Raw genomic sequence first — 15,203 nt, 5'->3', positions numbered from 1 at the left:
TTATTGGTCAGTCTCGCTGCATTAATTAACTATTTTATTCATTTTCTCTCTTAGGCTCCCCCCTCTCCATAAAAAAGGCACTTTTGAAAAATAAGTTATATTTTTACATGTATACTACCTTTAAAATTGATTGTAATATTTGTATCTTATAATAAAAATTGTAGGGATTAGAATTGAGATGGAGAGATAAATTTTATAATGTTTACATTAATATTAAAATTTGTAAAAAATGTTAAAAGATTATCATTGAATTAAAAAATATATTACATTCTTTTAAAATTTGATCGTAGCCATCCTAAACTTTGATAGTACCTTTAAATTCCTCCAACATAATTCAATGTGTAGGGGGCTGAGTGTTCTAAAGTGCTTGGAAATCAAGTTAGCAGGATATTTATTTGTCAATCCATCATCCATCCAGTAATAGTGCTTGTTAACTATTCTAATCTTGGTTTGCTTTTTGACCCAAAGACCTTAGGGATCAAAAACCCAAAATTAAAGCTGCAAAAATTGACAAAAGTCTTCCATTGAAAATATTACGAGTGAGAAGAACATAAATTAAAGTCTGATTACAAAATTTACAAAGTACTAATACCTTTTATGTATAAAAATTTATCAGATCCTTGTAATTAGACTATGATGTACCTACTTTGCAATTACCAATCACCAGATTAGCAGAGCCATAGCTCCCAAAACAGTTCATATATTAATTCCATAATAAATGATTGAATCGCTAAATTAATTTATTTTTAATGTTATATGTAGATTGTATTTATTTTGATATATTAATTTTTTAAATAGTAAATGGTCATTCACTCTTATAAACATATATTTTAATTATTACAAGATGAAAATAAAAAAGGAGTTGGTCTATTCAATTATAATTTATAAACATATATATATATATATATATATTATGGAATTAGTATCTCAGAAGAACTCTCGTAGTTTTATCTTGTTTAGTGTCTACCTTTTCTTTCCTTTGTTTTTTCAGGAAGATGAGATTAATTTCACTATTATAATTATTGTTAAAGTAAATAATACTCACTGTTCTCATATGACTTTTCTTATACTTATTTTATCTGAGATCAAAGAAACCCAAAATTGAAAATAAAGAAGAAAATAATAGAAAAGATTCGGCCTGTACGGCTCTGAAAGCTATGCTTTGATAATACGAAGAAGTTTAGTTTGGCGGGCTTATAAGTTTGGGAAAATAACAAATAAATACCCTGAAATTATCAAAATTATGTATTGGTTACCTAAATAAGCAAAATTACCATGAAGAACCCAGTCTCATATTGCAAATATGAAATCTTGACAAAATGTCTGAAATGCCCCTCATTCATGTTATGATTTGGTCTACTAAAGTTGTTATTCGCTAAAGTAAATTTGTTATTTCCCATAATCAACTTGTCATTTAGCATATTTTCAACCAAGTTGTGATTTGGTCTATTGAAATTGTTATTCGTTAAAGTGAACTTGTCATTTTTTATAGTCAATTTGTCATTTGACTGATGGCCATTTCAGATATTTCACCAAGATTTCATATTTGCAATATGGGACTGGGACCCTTATGATAATCTTTACTTATTCAGGTGACCTCTACATAATTTTGATAATTAGGGGGTCTTTATTTGTGATTTTCCCTATAAGTTTTTGAAGACGAATACTAAATTATCAAGGAATACTTACGTACGTGTGTGTGTCTCTCCACATATATAGGGTGAAATATTGAAACTGTTTTTATTAATTTGTAGTTTATCCTAATTCTTTTTTTCTTGTTTTCTAATCCAAGCAATGGCTACGTAAACATCACGTATGCATAACGCATGAATAGGACATTGGACTATGATACGTGTGTGTACATACTAACTCCTATTCTTAATATAATAGTTAATTTAATATTTAATTTGATCCTAAATATAAGATTTTAATATATTTTGTCACTCATATTTATCTATTTTTTAAGATAATTTTTGTAGTAGTTGCACATATTATATGGTTCATTAAATAATAATTCTAGCTAATATACATAATTAGTAAAAGTATTTTAAGAAAGACAACACCTATTTATTACAAATAACTAATTCAAATAATTTTTTTTTAATTTATTTAGATTAATCAGCTAACTCTTGTATATTAAAGATTGCAGTATATATTTAAAGTTATCATTGAGAAAGTCGAAACATAAGCCATTTGAATTGTCAAACTTATAAATTTTTATTTGAGAGTCTCAACTCTCAGGGAGGCAGATAACGATCTCTGGACGGAAACCTTTCGTTGACTTTTAACTTCTGGATGCTGACCCCACAAAGGAGATAATAATAAAATTTTAAAGTGTAGCGACTGAAGTGAATTAAATGATTAATTTTCCATTTTGTCTTTTCTTGAATATAATCACTTTCGAATTTAAAACATGTAGGATCACTTTTTTCTTCTGGCTCAATACATCATTCACATTTGAAAATTGTTAAAAACAATTATTAAAAAACTCGTGAAGCATTTATTGAGCTATGTCCCTTTCACTTCTCATCATATATTATCAAAAAAGTTATATTCCTTTCAATTTCAATTTATACAAAACTGGATGCTTGGAGAGAAATTTTATTTACTATAGTTTTAAAATTTAAATAGATGTCAATATTTAATTATTTTTGCCAAAGATAAAGAAATAAAAAGTATGTTCAAATTTTTGAAAATGGCAGGCGTATGCCTGATTATTTGAGAAGTTTCTTTAAGCAGCTTCAAACAATAATCAGATGCGGTAAATGAAAAATATAAAATTAACGACATAAAAAAGATGTAATAAAATTTAAAAATAATAAAATAATAATCTCCTTTTTTAATTTTAATCAAATACAAAATTTCTGCGAAATATGTATAGCTGTGACTTCTCATAAAATCTTTGAACCATCTAATTAAATATCACATATTTTCTCAACTCAAACAAACCCAATATCATATAATAAATGTATCTTACATGATGCAACATTTTATATTTTTATACATGCATATGCATGTATGGCTCTTCATACTGCAAAATCCTCAATATATATATTTATATATTCATCTTTAGTTTTATTTGCATCATCGATCAGTTTCATATGGGTTCTTCTTCTTCTTCTTCTTGGCCAGTGATGGCCTTTGCAATTGCTTCTGCTGTTTGTGTGTTCTTCAGCTGCTTGATTACTGTATCATCACAAGATCAAAACCTTACTACCGATCCTTCTGAAGGTATTTTATATTTATGCCTCTCTCTCTCGTCTGTTTGTGGATCTGATATCCCCCCAAAGTGAGTATTCATTCATATAGGAATAACTGTTAGAGATGTTGACGAAGGATGCTGCTGAACTTTTTCAGTTAAGAAAAAAAAATCAAATAATATGGTATTGTCTAACAATACCCAGAATGATTTTTTTTTTATTTTTCAGAAAAATCTGGTTTTTAAACAGGAGTTTTTTTTCTTATTATATGACTTGTTTGGATGATAAGATGATTAAATTACTATAATTTTTTTAAACAAAATTTCACATGAGTACTTTTACTTGTATTTTTTGGGAAAAATGCTAAACTGTAAGAATTTGTATAACTCTCAACAAGCCTCTCCAATAACATGATAATAACCCTTCTCATCATCAATGAAAAGTCTAACTGTTATTAATAAGGACATTATGATTAATTATTAACAATTAATGGTGTGGATGTGAACACCCTCTTCCAAGTGGTGTATAAGCATGAGTAGTGTGCCAATTGTAAGATCAATTTAATCTATCTTATACTACTATTTATAGATAGAAGCAGATTATTGATATATACTCCTTCGATTCTAAATATAAGACCCATATATACACTAATATAAGAGTCTTATATTTAAGACCGGAGGAGTAGTATCGATTGTATTATTTCATGGTAATTATGTTTTTTATCCAACAAGCACATAATTAAAAATCCTTAATATTTATGGTCGAAGTTAATTAGCAGTTAATTAAAATGATAGATTCTCTTTACCTTTTCATCATTGTGCTCTTTGGAGCTCGGAAGAATGCGAAGCTTAATAGGAAATTTTTTTGTGGCATATTCAAAATTGGAACATTCTATTGTTATTGTATATGTAGCGAGGAGTGTGAATAGAATATTCGAGAAATGGGGGATATTGGCATTACCAAATGTGTGGAACATCAGCGGTGAGCCGTGCAGCGGAAGAGCCGTCGACAGTACCACCACCATTGACTCCTTAAATCCATTCATCAAATGCGACTGCTCCGGCGGCACCACCTGCCACATTACTGCACTGTACACTCTCTACCTTCACTGTTTTCTTTATTACTCGCCTTTTCCTACTCGTAATATAAAATTAATATAAAAGCTAGTTGGAAATTGTATTTGATTCTGAATATAAGATCTTAATTCATTGTCTTCCTAATTTATAATTCATTCTAAAAAATATTCTTATCGATCATATATATTAAAAGGGTTTCTATCCAAGGGTATTCATGATTAAAAAGAATAGAATTCAATTCATATTTGTTACAAATAACTAACTTAACAAACTTTTTTAATCTACTCAAATTAGTGAAGTAGCTTTTATATTAACGATCTAATTAATAGTTTTTGTCTCAATTAAAGGTAGTATTCACAAAGCAATGATGGGTATTCAGAATATTTTTTCCGGCTCAGCAATATTGCTTTGAAAAAGTGTTAAGAAATGAGCAACATTGTTATTTAACTTTTTTTTTTTTGTAAAAAAACTAATGCTGCAGACAGAGAGATATTGCTCATTTTTTAACATTTTCAAGTTAAAAGAACTTCTAAATACTAGTGGATACTTTACTTCCAAGTTCAATCTCTGTTTTAACTTTCCTAACTTGATTTATTGATACATAGCTTGGTTCTTTCATTTTTATGGCATCAGGAGGGTTTATGCATTGGATGTTGTTGGGGAAATCCCAGAAGAGCTATGGACACTGACTCACCTCACCAATTTGTATGCTTGTTTACTCCTCAATTTTCCAAGCTGGGTTTTTCCTCCAAAAAATCCTAGAAAAGGATTTTGATTTTGATTTTTTTCTTTTAAAATCAATGGATTAATTTTACTGTATTAATTTCTTAGCATGCTAAAGTTTCCTCCATCAAATAATTGCAAGCAGGGACATCCGGCAGAATTACTTGACGGGTTCTCTACCTCTAGCCATTGGAAATCTAACTAGTATGCAGTACATGTAAGGCCTATTAGTTAATATAAATGCTTCTTGGAACGATCTATTCGAACAAATTTATGCTGTTCAGTTATTTTAGATAGTTTATACTTGTATGTTACTAATACTTCCCCTGGCCTTATATATACAAGTAAGATTTCTCTCAAGTACCATTATTGCTCCTATATAATATAATAATATATAAATAAACAATTTGTGTTTCCCTAAAAATCTAATGCATATTTTCTATTTTTATTTGCAATAATTATACGTTTCTTTTTCATCTCTTTTTTCTGCTCACCATTTCTCATCTCTTTTTCCACTTGCTATCTCTTTCAATCATCATCTTCATAAATAAGGACATATTTGAAAAAATTACATCTCTTATGCACCTGATGCTTTTAACCAATGTTTTGATTTATGTAGTTACTTTGTTACTAATATATAGGATTCCAGGGAGTATTTTTTTCAAAAAACAAGAATTTAAATTTAAATCAGAAAAAAAAATTCAAACCATTCAGATTGATATCATGGTATATAAATTTATTCAAAATGAATCATTTCTCTGTCTCAAATAAGGAGAATTCTGGACTTGCATGTTATACTTTAATGTACATACTCAGGAAATTTCACTTTAATATCATTTAGGTCCTTTGGCATCAATTCTTTATCAGGAGAGATTCCGAAGGAACTGGGAAATCTTACTGAGTTAATATCATTGTAAGTTATCCGCTTTCCCTTGCATGCAACTATTTCCTTTCACCCTCTTGTATATGTGTTTTTTTTTTTTTTTGCTACAAGTAATTTAAATGGCAACTTGTTTTTCCAGCATATTCTCATTGTATCATATTATTCTGAAGTAGTATTGTTTTCTTCTTTGCTTTTCCCTTCAAATGGGTTTTGTTAACATCTCGAATTGATAGAGAACAATATTAATCAATAACTATGCAGCTTAATTTAAAAGCCGTTCTGTTCCATAACATTTATGATTTTTGTGAAAAATATATCATGGTAATACTATTTAAGAGCCAATTAATTATTTTTAACTATCCAGGAGTCTTGCATCAAACAGCTTCTCAGGTTCTATTCCATTTGAGCTAGGAAATCTGGTGAAATTGCAACAACTGTAAGTTCCATTGCAGTATGTGCATCTACTTTTTTTTTTTTTGTTTTGTTAAGACCAAATTGCATAAGCCCCTCAATGAGCATAAAAGAATAAATTGTTTCATATCCATGAATTTTAATCCTTTAGTTGACTATCAATAGCTAATTACCCTAGTGACAACACCACTTACCACCCTTGGATAAAGTCCTGGGTTCGCAACTATCCTATTTAAACAGTGTAGTGGTGCTTCTTATTTGCCTAAAAGTTAAATTCTTGAGTTGGTTCCAGATTATGTCAACCATTAAGTCCTTTTATTTACAAATGCATTATATTACCCATTTGTCAATTTTTTGTTAGATTAGGAGATGTTATAAATTGCTTTATAAAGAAAAAGACAATATCAATTTCAATTGAACATTTCTTTGCAGCTACTTAATTAGTTCGGGACTTAGTGGTCAAATTCCTCCTACATTTGCTAATCTCAAAAACTTGCAGAAATTGTAAGAGATCACATTTTTTCCTTCCTTTTCTTTCTTGGATATCTTGAATCATGGTGATGAAAAAACATTTCTTGTTTGTCCAGCTGGGCATCAGACATGGAACTCACTGGCAGGATACCTGACTTCATAGGAAGTTGGTCTAAGCTCATAGACTTGTAAGACTACATCGTCAGTTTCCTTTTGTTTCAAAATAATTAAGGAGTTGAATCTTTTATGCATTTTGAAGTGACATTTTTGTCGAGCATTGAGTATGTATTGCTAACTTGCAAGTTTACTAGCTTTAAGTTTTCAATCAGAAGTTTCTTCTCCTTGTGAGTTTTAGGGTTTTCCCTGATGGATTTACAAAGGGTTGGAAGCTCTTCTAAGCCAATGAGTTTTTAGTATTAAAATATGGCTTTGGGATGACTACTTGTGTGATTGTATTGTTTTCCTTTTTATCATGGAATTCTATGAAAGTACTTGAAATAATTTTTGCACAAAATTCTTTAGGATGTGAAATTTGAATGCTTGTTTTGATTCTTATATATTTTGTTCTAAAATTATGCACTCACTAGATTCAATTGGTGTATATTTTGATAGGAGGCTTCAGGGTAATTCCTTTGAAGGACCAATACCATCATCATTGGGAAATCTGACTTCTCTTGTCGAGTTGTGAGTGCCATCACTATTTTCTCCTATTCCTTATATGGATTAACAAGAGTTAATTATATGATACTCAAATGTAGGAGAATAAGTGAAATATCTAATGGAAGCTCCTCACTGGCATTTATAAGGAATCTGAAGTCTTTGAATGTCTTGTAAGTTTCAAGGCAATGGCTCCCCCAGTAATCCAGAATCTGTCTACTACATAGATATGATTGTATTTTTCCCCTTCTAGAATGTATCATAACAATTTGGTCACAAATCTTGCAGAGTATTGAGAAATAACAATATTTCTGATTCAATTCCATCAGACATTGGTGAATTTCAGAGTTTGACACAGCTGTGAGTATTACTTGTTTTTGTGGCTCTACAGATACGTATAAACTATCCATAAACTTAAATCTCCATTGGAGATACAAGCTACTTACTACTAGCTGTTATCATTGCTGTCCTAGAAATTAGGGGATTAAACTTTATGATTTCTATCAAGTTAACATATTATTTCCATTATTTCCTTTCTTAGTCTCTTGATCTACTTATTTTTGTAATTGCTTGTTTTATGAAATTCTAGCACCTGGTCTGTAGCCATCATCCCTATTAATGGCCTATAGCATTTTTGAATTATGTAATCAAAATTGTAGAAGCATAGCTGCCATTTTTCTTTAATTTATCAGCCAGAAAACAATATAATAAGAGGATATTTAACTAAGGACAACCCTCAATTTTTGGTGCAAATTCTATCAAAATGAAATATTCATCAAGCTGAGTGATTTAGGATTAGAACTTGATATCTTTGCTACTAGCCAGGGTAAACTTGCTAGTTCACCTGTGTTCTTTACTAATTTAGATGGTGGAACATGGTTTGAGACAACTATCCATCTTATGCTTCATATAGTTATCATTATAATATCTACTACTACTACAAGTCTACAACTAATAATCAATGGTCCTGAATTGTATTTGTGTTTTAAACCAGAGAATTATATATGCATGTTGGTTCTTTCAGGGATTTAAGCTTCAACAATATCATGGGACAGATTCCAGGATCATTTTTCAATCTACGTTCACTAGCTTACTTGTAATATATATGCCACCCTTAAGTAATTAAATTATGGATTTCTTCTCATGCTTTCATGATTGGATTAAATTACATTTGCTTCTTCTCCAATTTCAGATTTCTTGGAAACAACAAACTCAATGGCACTATCCCTACACAGATAAGCCCGTCTCTTCTCAATATGTTAGTATGCTTGACATTTGAACTCTCCAGCATCATAGTGCAGAAAAGATAGGAGCATAATATGTCATTCACAAGGTACTTACTTAACTAAGTTGAATGAATGCTTGCAGAGACTTGTCCTACAACAGTTTATCAGGGGCCTCCCTTTTGGGCGGACCAACCAAATTTACAAGTGTAAGTAGTTTATTACCACCATCATCATTTCCTTCCCACCCTCCCTTTTTCCACCACTTATTTTCATTTTCTGTTGGTTTTAAAAGTTCCCTGCTTTACTATAACTGGCAAGGCTCCCCCACACAAACTAGGATGGCGGGTTAGAATTACAAAGCTCTATAACGTATAATCTCTTTAGTATTTACACTCACTAATTTTATGGATTTTATGGCCATAGCATTCTCTCTCAATGATTTTTTATGATACAACAAAAATCATTCATATCTTTTTATCCCTGCTAAAGCAAATTAAAGTTGAGTTCATGCTTTCATGAAAAATTCTATAATGCCTTTACTAAGGTTAAGCTCTCATATATTTTCAAGATTTGCTTGCTCAATGCATGCATGCATGCATGCATGCATGCATGCATGCATGCATGCATGTATGTATGTATGTATGTATGTATGTATGTATGTATGTATGTATGTATGTATGTATGTATGTATGTATGTATGTATGTATGTATGTATGTATGTATGTATGTATGTCTGGTGAAACTGACATAGTGATTTTTATGGGGTATGATATGCAGCAATTTGGTTGCCAACAACTTGACAATAAATTATTCAGATAGCAGGTGATCATTATGCTTTTTATTTAATGATGACAATGACAATATATATCTACATATATGTATGTCTTGTTTGCTGAAGGGTCTTTTATGTAAGTGGGTATGATAAATTTAAAAAAAAAAATCTTGTGTATCTCTATAAGGCTTTAGATCAAAAGAGGTAATTTAAGAGGCTTATTATATATTTTCAAGTTTGGTGGTAAGTAAAGCATAGGAAATCAAATATTCCATGTGACTCGTAATTTCTTATGCTAATTGGGAAGTTTATAAATTCACTTGTGGTACCACCAAAGCCTTTTCACTTGGGGATTGTTGCGTACAGAAAATGAGGGGGGAAAAGGAAAGGGAAAGAGAACGAAATAGGGATCTTATAGATAAAAATGATTCTCATGCCCCTACTTAAGATGTCATAGTAAAATATGGACATTTCATGTTGTTAAGTGATAATAACAAGGATATAATAAACATTATAAAAAAGCATTACTTTCACGTTTAACATTTCCTAATCATCCAAACAGGGCCTAGAGAGCTCTTTTTCATTAAACAAACTTAAAATCAATTCCTTAATTTGTTCATACTTAAATAACAACTAGCCATAGTTAATTGGAACTTAAAAGCAGTTTTTTGGTTTGATATAGACTCTTTTCTCTTGCAGTGGCCTTCCTTCTGGACTTGAATGTTTGCAGCGTAATTTTCCCTGTTTTCGCGGTCCTGGAAGATGTAAGTAACTCTAGGGATTAGTTTGCCATGGGAGGAATTAAAACTACAAAGGAAGAGTATCAAAACACCATCTTTGAGTGTTTGACTCTATTTGGTTGTTTCTTCTCATATTTTTCTCAGAATTCATTTTTCTTTATCATTCTATGGAAAACTAGGGCTTTAGAGATGCTCGGTTTTCTCATAATGTCACTTAGGAATCAAACTAACTAATTTTTTTTCATTGATCAAAATAGCCATATTAAATGTTTCGCTGCAGATTATGACTTTGCTATCAAGTGTGCTGGTCCTCAAATTACAACATCAGATGGAACTAAATTTGAAAGTGAGAAGGAGACACTTGGTGCTGCTACTTATTTTGTTACTGATACTAGAAGATGGGCAGTTAGCAATGTTGGGTTATTTACTGGTTCACACAATCCTCTATACAACAAATCTGTGCTTAGTCAGTTCACTAATACTTTAGACCCAGAGCTCTTCCAGACTGCCAGGATCTCTCCTTCTTCATTAAGATATTATGGCCTGGGCCTGGAAAATGGGGATTACAACATCTCCCTCTATTTTGCAGAAATGTCTATTCTAGACGCTACTACATGGAAAAGTCTAGGAAGACGATTTTTTGATATTTATATCCAGGTATATATGATGTTTTTTAGAGGCATTATTATACTGTAATAGTCTAAAAGAAAGTCACTAACTTTCTTAATGAATCTCCTTGCCTGTCTGTTTGTTTATAGATTAGGTCAAGCAGAAGATTAGTATGTGTAGGAAAAGTCCAACCCACAAATCATTAGTTGAATACACATAATTGGACAGATTTTGTTTTGCCTTGAAATTTTGGTATATGCGACAATGCAACATTGTGTAAAAAAATACACATTCTTGAATAACATTAGGAGGAGGTTGAGGAAATCTACAATAACAAGATTAGAAATCCAATCTTATTCCCTTTGTTTGTTGACATCTAGAATGTTCATTCAAAAATTTATAAAAATGATGTTTCATCTAAAATTTGCATTAAGTAACACATTGTAAATATAATGAATAAAATGTGTGAGTAGTATCAGGGGCTTTCAGATAACAGTTTAAGTTTTTCTTATCAAAATTGTACTAAGCGTGATGCATGACGTTTCCTTTCCAAAGCCACTACATACTTGAGTTATTGTAGCACATTCTTTTTTTTTTTTTTCCCCGATAGCCAACAATCAGCACTACTACTCTACATCAGACATCACCAAATTAACAGCAAAATCGGGGGGGGAACAAAAATTTATGCCCTTAGCAACATTCAACGAGCTTTTGGCCAGAGCATCAGCCACCCTGTTTGTGTTGCGTCCACATCAAGCTATGCACACGTCCCAATCTTTTTCGATCCACCCTTGAATCTCGTCTAACAGGTCCTTCTCCGGATGATCCTCATGCCAGCCTGTGTGAAGGAGATCCACAAGCTCTCATTGCAGCACATTCTAATCCCATATTTTTGCCTTATTAATTAATACATTGCATCGTTTAATTCTAGAGGAATATTGCTAAACTTTTTATAAAAGATATATGAATATTTGACATTAAAACTTTTAGTCATGATTCCTATTTGAAATGTCCACTCTTTCCTGTTTCCCCTTGTTTTCGCCTCCAATTGCTTCTTTCTCATTTTTCTCATTTGATTCTAGGGGAATCGTGTTTTGAAAGATTTTAACATAAAAAGGGAAGCTCGGGGGGCCTCTTTTAGAGCTGTCCAAAAGGATTTTCATGCTCATGTGTCAGAAAACTATCTAGAGATCCATCTCTTTTGGGCTGGAAAAGGGACCTGTTGCATACCAGATCAAGGTACATATGGCCCTATGATTTCAGCGATCAGAGCTAGCCCAGGTAAAAATTTACCATAGTCAACAGTCCAGAAGTTCAGTTACTGACTTTCCAAAACATAAAATTTTGATGTGTGACTATGATTTGGTCTGCTTGTTTGTTGTATAGATTTCATTCCCACGGTCAGCAACAGACCTCCAACCAAGAAAAAGGACAGAACTGGTTTGATTGTGGGAATTGTTGTTGGTATTGGAGTAGTAAGCCTTCTGTCTTTTCTTGTGGTTTTTTGTATTATTCAGAGAAGAAAGCATCATGGAGATGGTGATGAAGGTACAAAAAGAAAAAGAAAAAAAAACTTCTGTTTACACACACACACACACACAACTCTTTTAACTGTAATTGTTTATATTCAAAGTAACAGATTACACTCTATCAGTTTCTTTTTCAACCCATAATCTTGTTCACGTTTAATTTGTAGAGCTCTTAGGTATTGATACGAAGCCATACACTTTTAGCTATTCTGAGTTAAAGAATGCTACAGATGACTTCAATCCTGGCAACAAGTTGGGCGAGGGAGGTTTTGGTCCTGTTTATAAGGTGAATATTTTGTAAAAGGATTTGGAATGAGAATTGCATTGCATGCCACTGCCTCATCATTATTAACATTATTGATGAGACTTGTTACAGATGTATAAATAAAAAAGTTTAGGGCCCTACTTTGTTGAAGAATAAAAATTTTTACTTACAGAAGTCCTAAAACCAAAGCCATAGAATTTATTTAAGAGAATAACCACTTTCCCTTTTGAATACCAGGGAACACTTAATGATGGAAGAGTAACTGCTGTGAAACAATTATCTGTAGGATCTCATCAAGGAAAGAACCAGTTTATAGCTGAGATTGCCACTATATCTGCCGTGCAACATCGTAATCTTGTTAAATTATATGGATGCTGCATTGAAGGAAATAAAAGGCTTCTTGTTTATGAGTATCTAGAAAATAAGAGTCTTGATCAAGCATTATTTGGTATGATCATTCTCTACTTCCTACATGAGTTTGGAAGCCTGTGTATATGGCAAAGCTTTTATACCTTTGCTTTTATTCTTGTTGATTAAACTCAGCATGCGTGTCACTTCCATGTTGTAGAAAATTGTTTAACTCTGAACTGGCCCACACGCTATGATATCTGCATGGGCATAGCAAGAGGTTTAGCTTATCTTCATGAAGAGTCTCGGCTCCGCATTGTGCATCGCGATGTAAAGGCTAGTAATATCCTGCTTGATCACAAGCTTGTCCCTAAAATATCTGATTTTGGTTTGGCCAAATTATACGATGATAAAAAGACGCATATAAGCACCCGTGTAGCTGGGACAATGTAACTCCATGACTTAATTTCTATGTTCTTTTATGCTATACAATTTCACATATGTTTTATTTGTTTATGCTAATACTTTCATATTTTTATTTTGATAAACCATAAACTATTAATAGTGGATATCTTGCTCCGGAGTATGCCATGCGTGGGCACCTTACTGAGAAAGCAGATGTATTTTCCTTTGGTGTGTTAGCCCTTGAGATAGTTAGTGGGAGGCCAAATTCTGATTCAAACTTGGAAGGGGAGAAGATCTATCTTCTAGAATGGGTATGTACTACCTCTTTGTTTCCTAAGAGTAAGATGCATTTGGTTTATGAAAACATTTTCTGTTTCCACGCTCTATTTTGACATGTAAGTTTTCATTATATAGAAAATATGTTGTTATGTTTAGTTAAAAATTTGCTGTAAATTGACATAAATGACCATAAAAAACCTTTCAGGAAGTTTCTCTTTGCTTTCTAACAATAAAAACCTTTAGCGGAAATGACCATAACATTTGTTTACAAATGGCACTAGTCATTTAGCAAAAATGCTGAATATCTCTTCCAGGAAAAGAACTGCCCCCTATATTGATGAGTATTATACTATCGGGATGGAAAAGCCTAGAATTTAGTTATTTTATCTTATTGTATTCATTTTTAAGTTAGTTTGAATATTATCATCTTATAGAAGCATATATTTTAGGTTTAACTCAGATTATTATGATGTTAATGATTGTAAAATGGCCTAGAGTTTTGTAGTTTGTTAGACTTTCCATGTTTTGAAGAAACTATTGAGTATATGCAGATTGTGACTATCTCATTTAATTTGGAAGAGTTCGATGTGTCATCATTCTTAAATTATGATTTCTTCACTTCATCCCATATTTCCTTAACTAATTTTAATGATGTTTGAGTCGGCAGGCTTGGCAGCTGCATGAAAATAATTGTATAGTTGAATTGGTAGATCCTAAACTGTCATTAGATTTCAATGAGGAAGAAGTTAAAAGAGTTGTAGGGATATCTCTTCTGTGCACTCAAACTTCACCAATGGCAAGGCCAGCAATGTCTCGGGTTGTGGCAATGCTTTCTGGAGATATAGAAGTGAGCATTGTAAGTTCAAGGCCTGGTTACTTGGCGGACTGGAAATTTGACGATGAGGACAGCTTCATGACTGGCTTGGCCACAAAGGGATCAGAGACGAGTCAGTATAACTCATCCACTAGTACCACCATTGTCTCTGCTTCAATTGCAAACCAATCACCTCTAGATGCTTCTAAACCCATGCTTCGTCACATTCTTAGTGAAGGTAGATAAGAATTATGGTATTTCCTGGTTGCCCATGTGGATGGTATACACAAGGGAATGACATTGTGCTTCTGCTATTTTGATTTCAAAGCTTGTGTCTTGTTTTTTTTTTTTTTAATTTAACACAAACTCAAGCAAACATAGAGACATGTCAGTGTTGGCTTGAACCTGGGACCTCATCTCAGCATGGCAGATGGGCAATGGTGTTGGCACTATGACAATTGGTTGTTGAATGTGTTGTTTGTATCAGAACCTCTATATTATTATTTATAATTACTGTAGGAGAAAATTCTGTTAGATGGTTCTCGGCTTCAAGCTTCTCCCACATTAGTATAATAGCTAAAATTGCTTTTTCCTCTTGTCAAATCCATCCAATAATTAGTTCGGTTGTTAATTTGAAATTTTTGCTGATGATTGAAGATATGACACTAATCAATGGTATGATATTCTTGAGATATTCTTTACCAATATGCTTTCGAAAGTTACTTTTTTCCTCTTTTGGGGACGTTGGTCCAATTAGAATATTGCAAAAGAAGAAGAAATGCAGATAATGGAGGT

The 15,203-nt window shown here is 32.1% G+C and overlaps 1 protein-coding gene across 1 annotated transcript; it reads left to right on the top strand.

Annotated features, from left to right (window-relative positions):
- Nucleotides 1-3,101: 3,101 nt before the first annotated feature.
- LOC114716499 (probable LRR receptor-like serine/threonine-protein kinase At1g56140) lies at nt 3,102-14,767 on the top strand. The gene is given in 25 exon segments (XM_028901488.1): nt 3,102-3,231; nt 4,113-4,290; nt 4,910-4,981; nt 5,145-5,216; nt 5,841-5,912; nt 6,247-6,318; nt 6,726-6,797; nt 6,881-6,952; nt 7,377-7,448; nt 7,523-7,594; nt 7,710-7,781; nt 8,446-8,517; nt 8,614-8,679; nt 8,790-8,819; nt 8,821-8,853; nt 9,425-9,469; nt 10,119-10,183; nt 10,440-10,816; nt 11,851-12,049; nt 12,155-12,316; nt 12,465-12,583; nt 12,800-13,010; nt 13,131-13,359; nt 13,476-13,626; nt 14,262-14,767. Coding segments are annotated over 25 exon segments (3,108 nt in total). The 3' UTR covers nt 14,655-14,767.
- The last annotated feature ends 436 nt before the right edge of the window (nt 14,768-15,203 follow it).

The sequence above is a fragment of the Neltuma alba genome, unplaced genomic scaffold (genome assembly GCF_004799145.2).
Source record: "Neltuma alba isolate B1F8T4 unplaced genomic scaffold, ASM479914v2 tig00011672_pilon, whole genome shotgun sequence".
Lineage (NCBI taxonomy): Eukaryota > Viridiplantae > Streptophyta > Magnoliopsida > Fabales > Fabaceae > Neltuma > Neltuma alba.
This window is presented reverse-complemented; position numbering and strand designations above follow the sequence as displayed.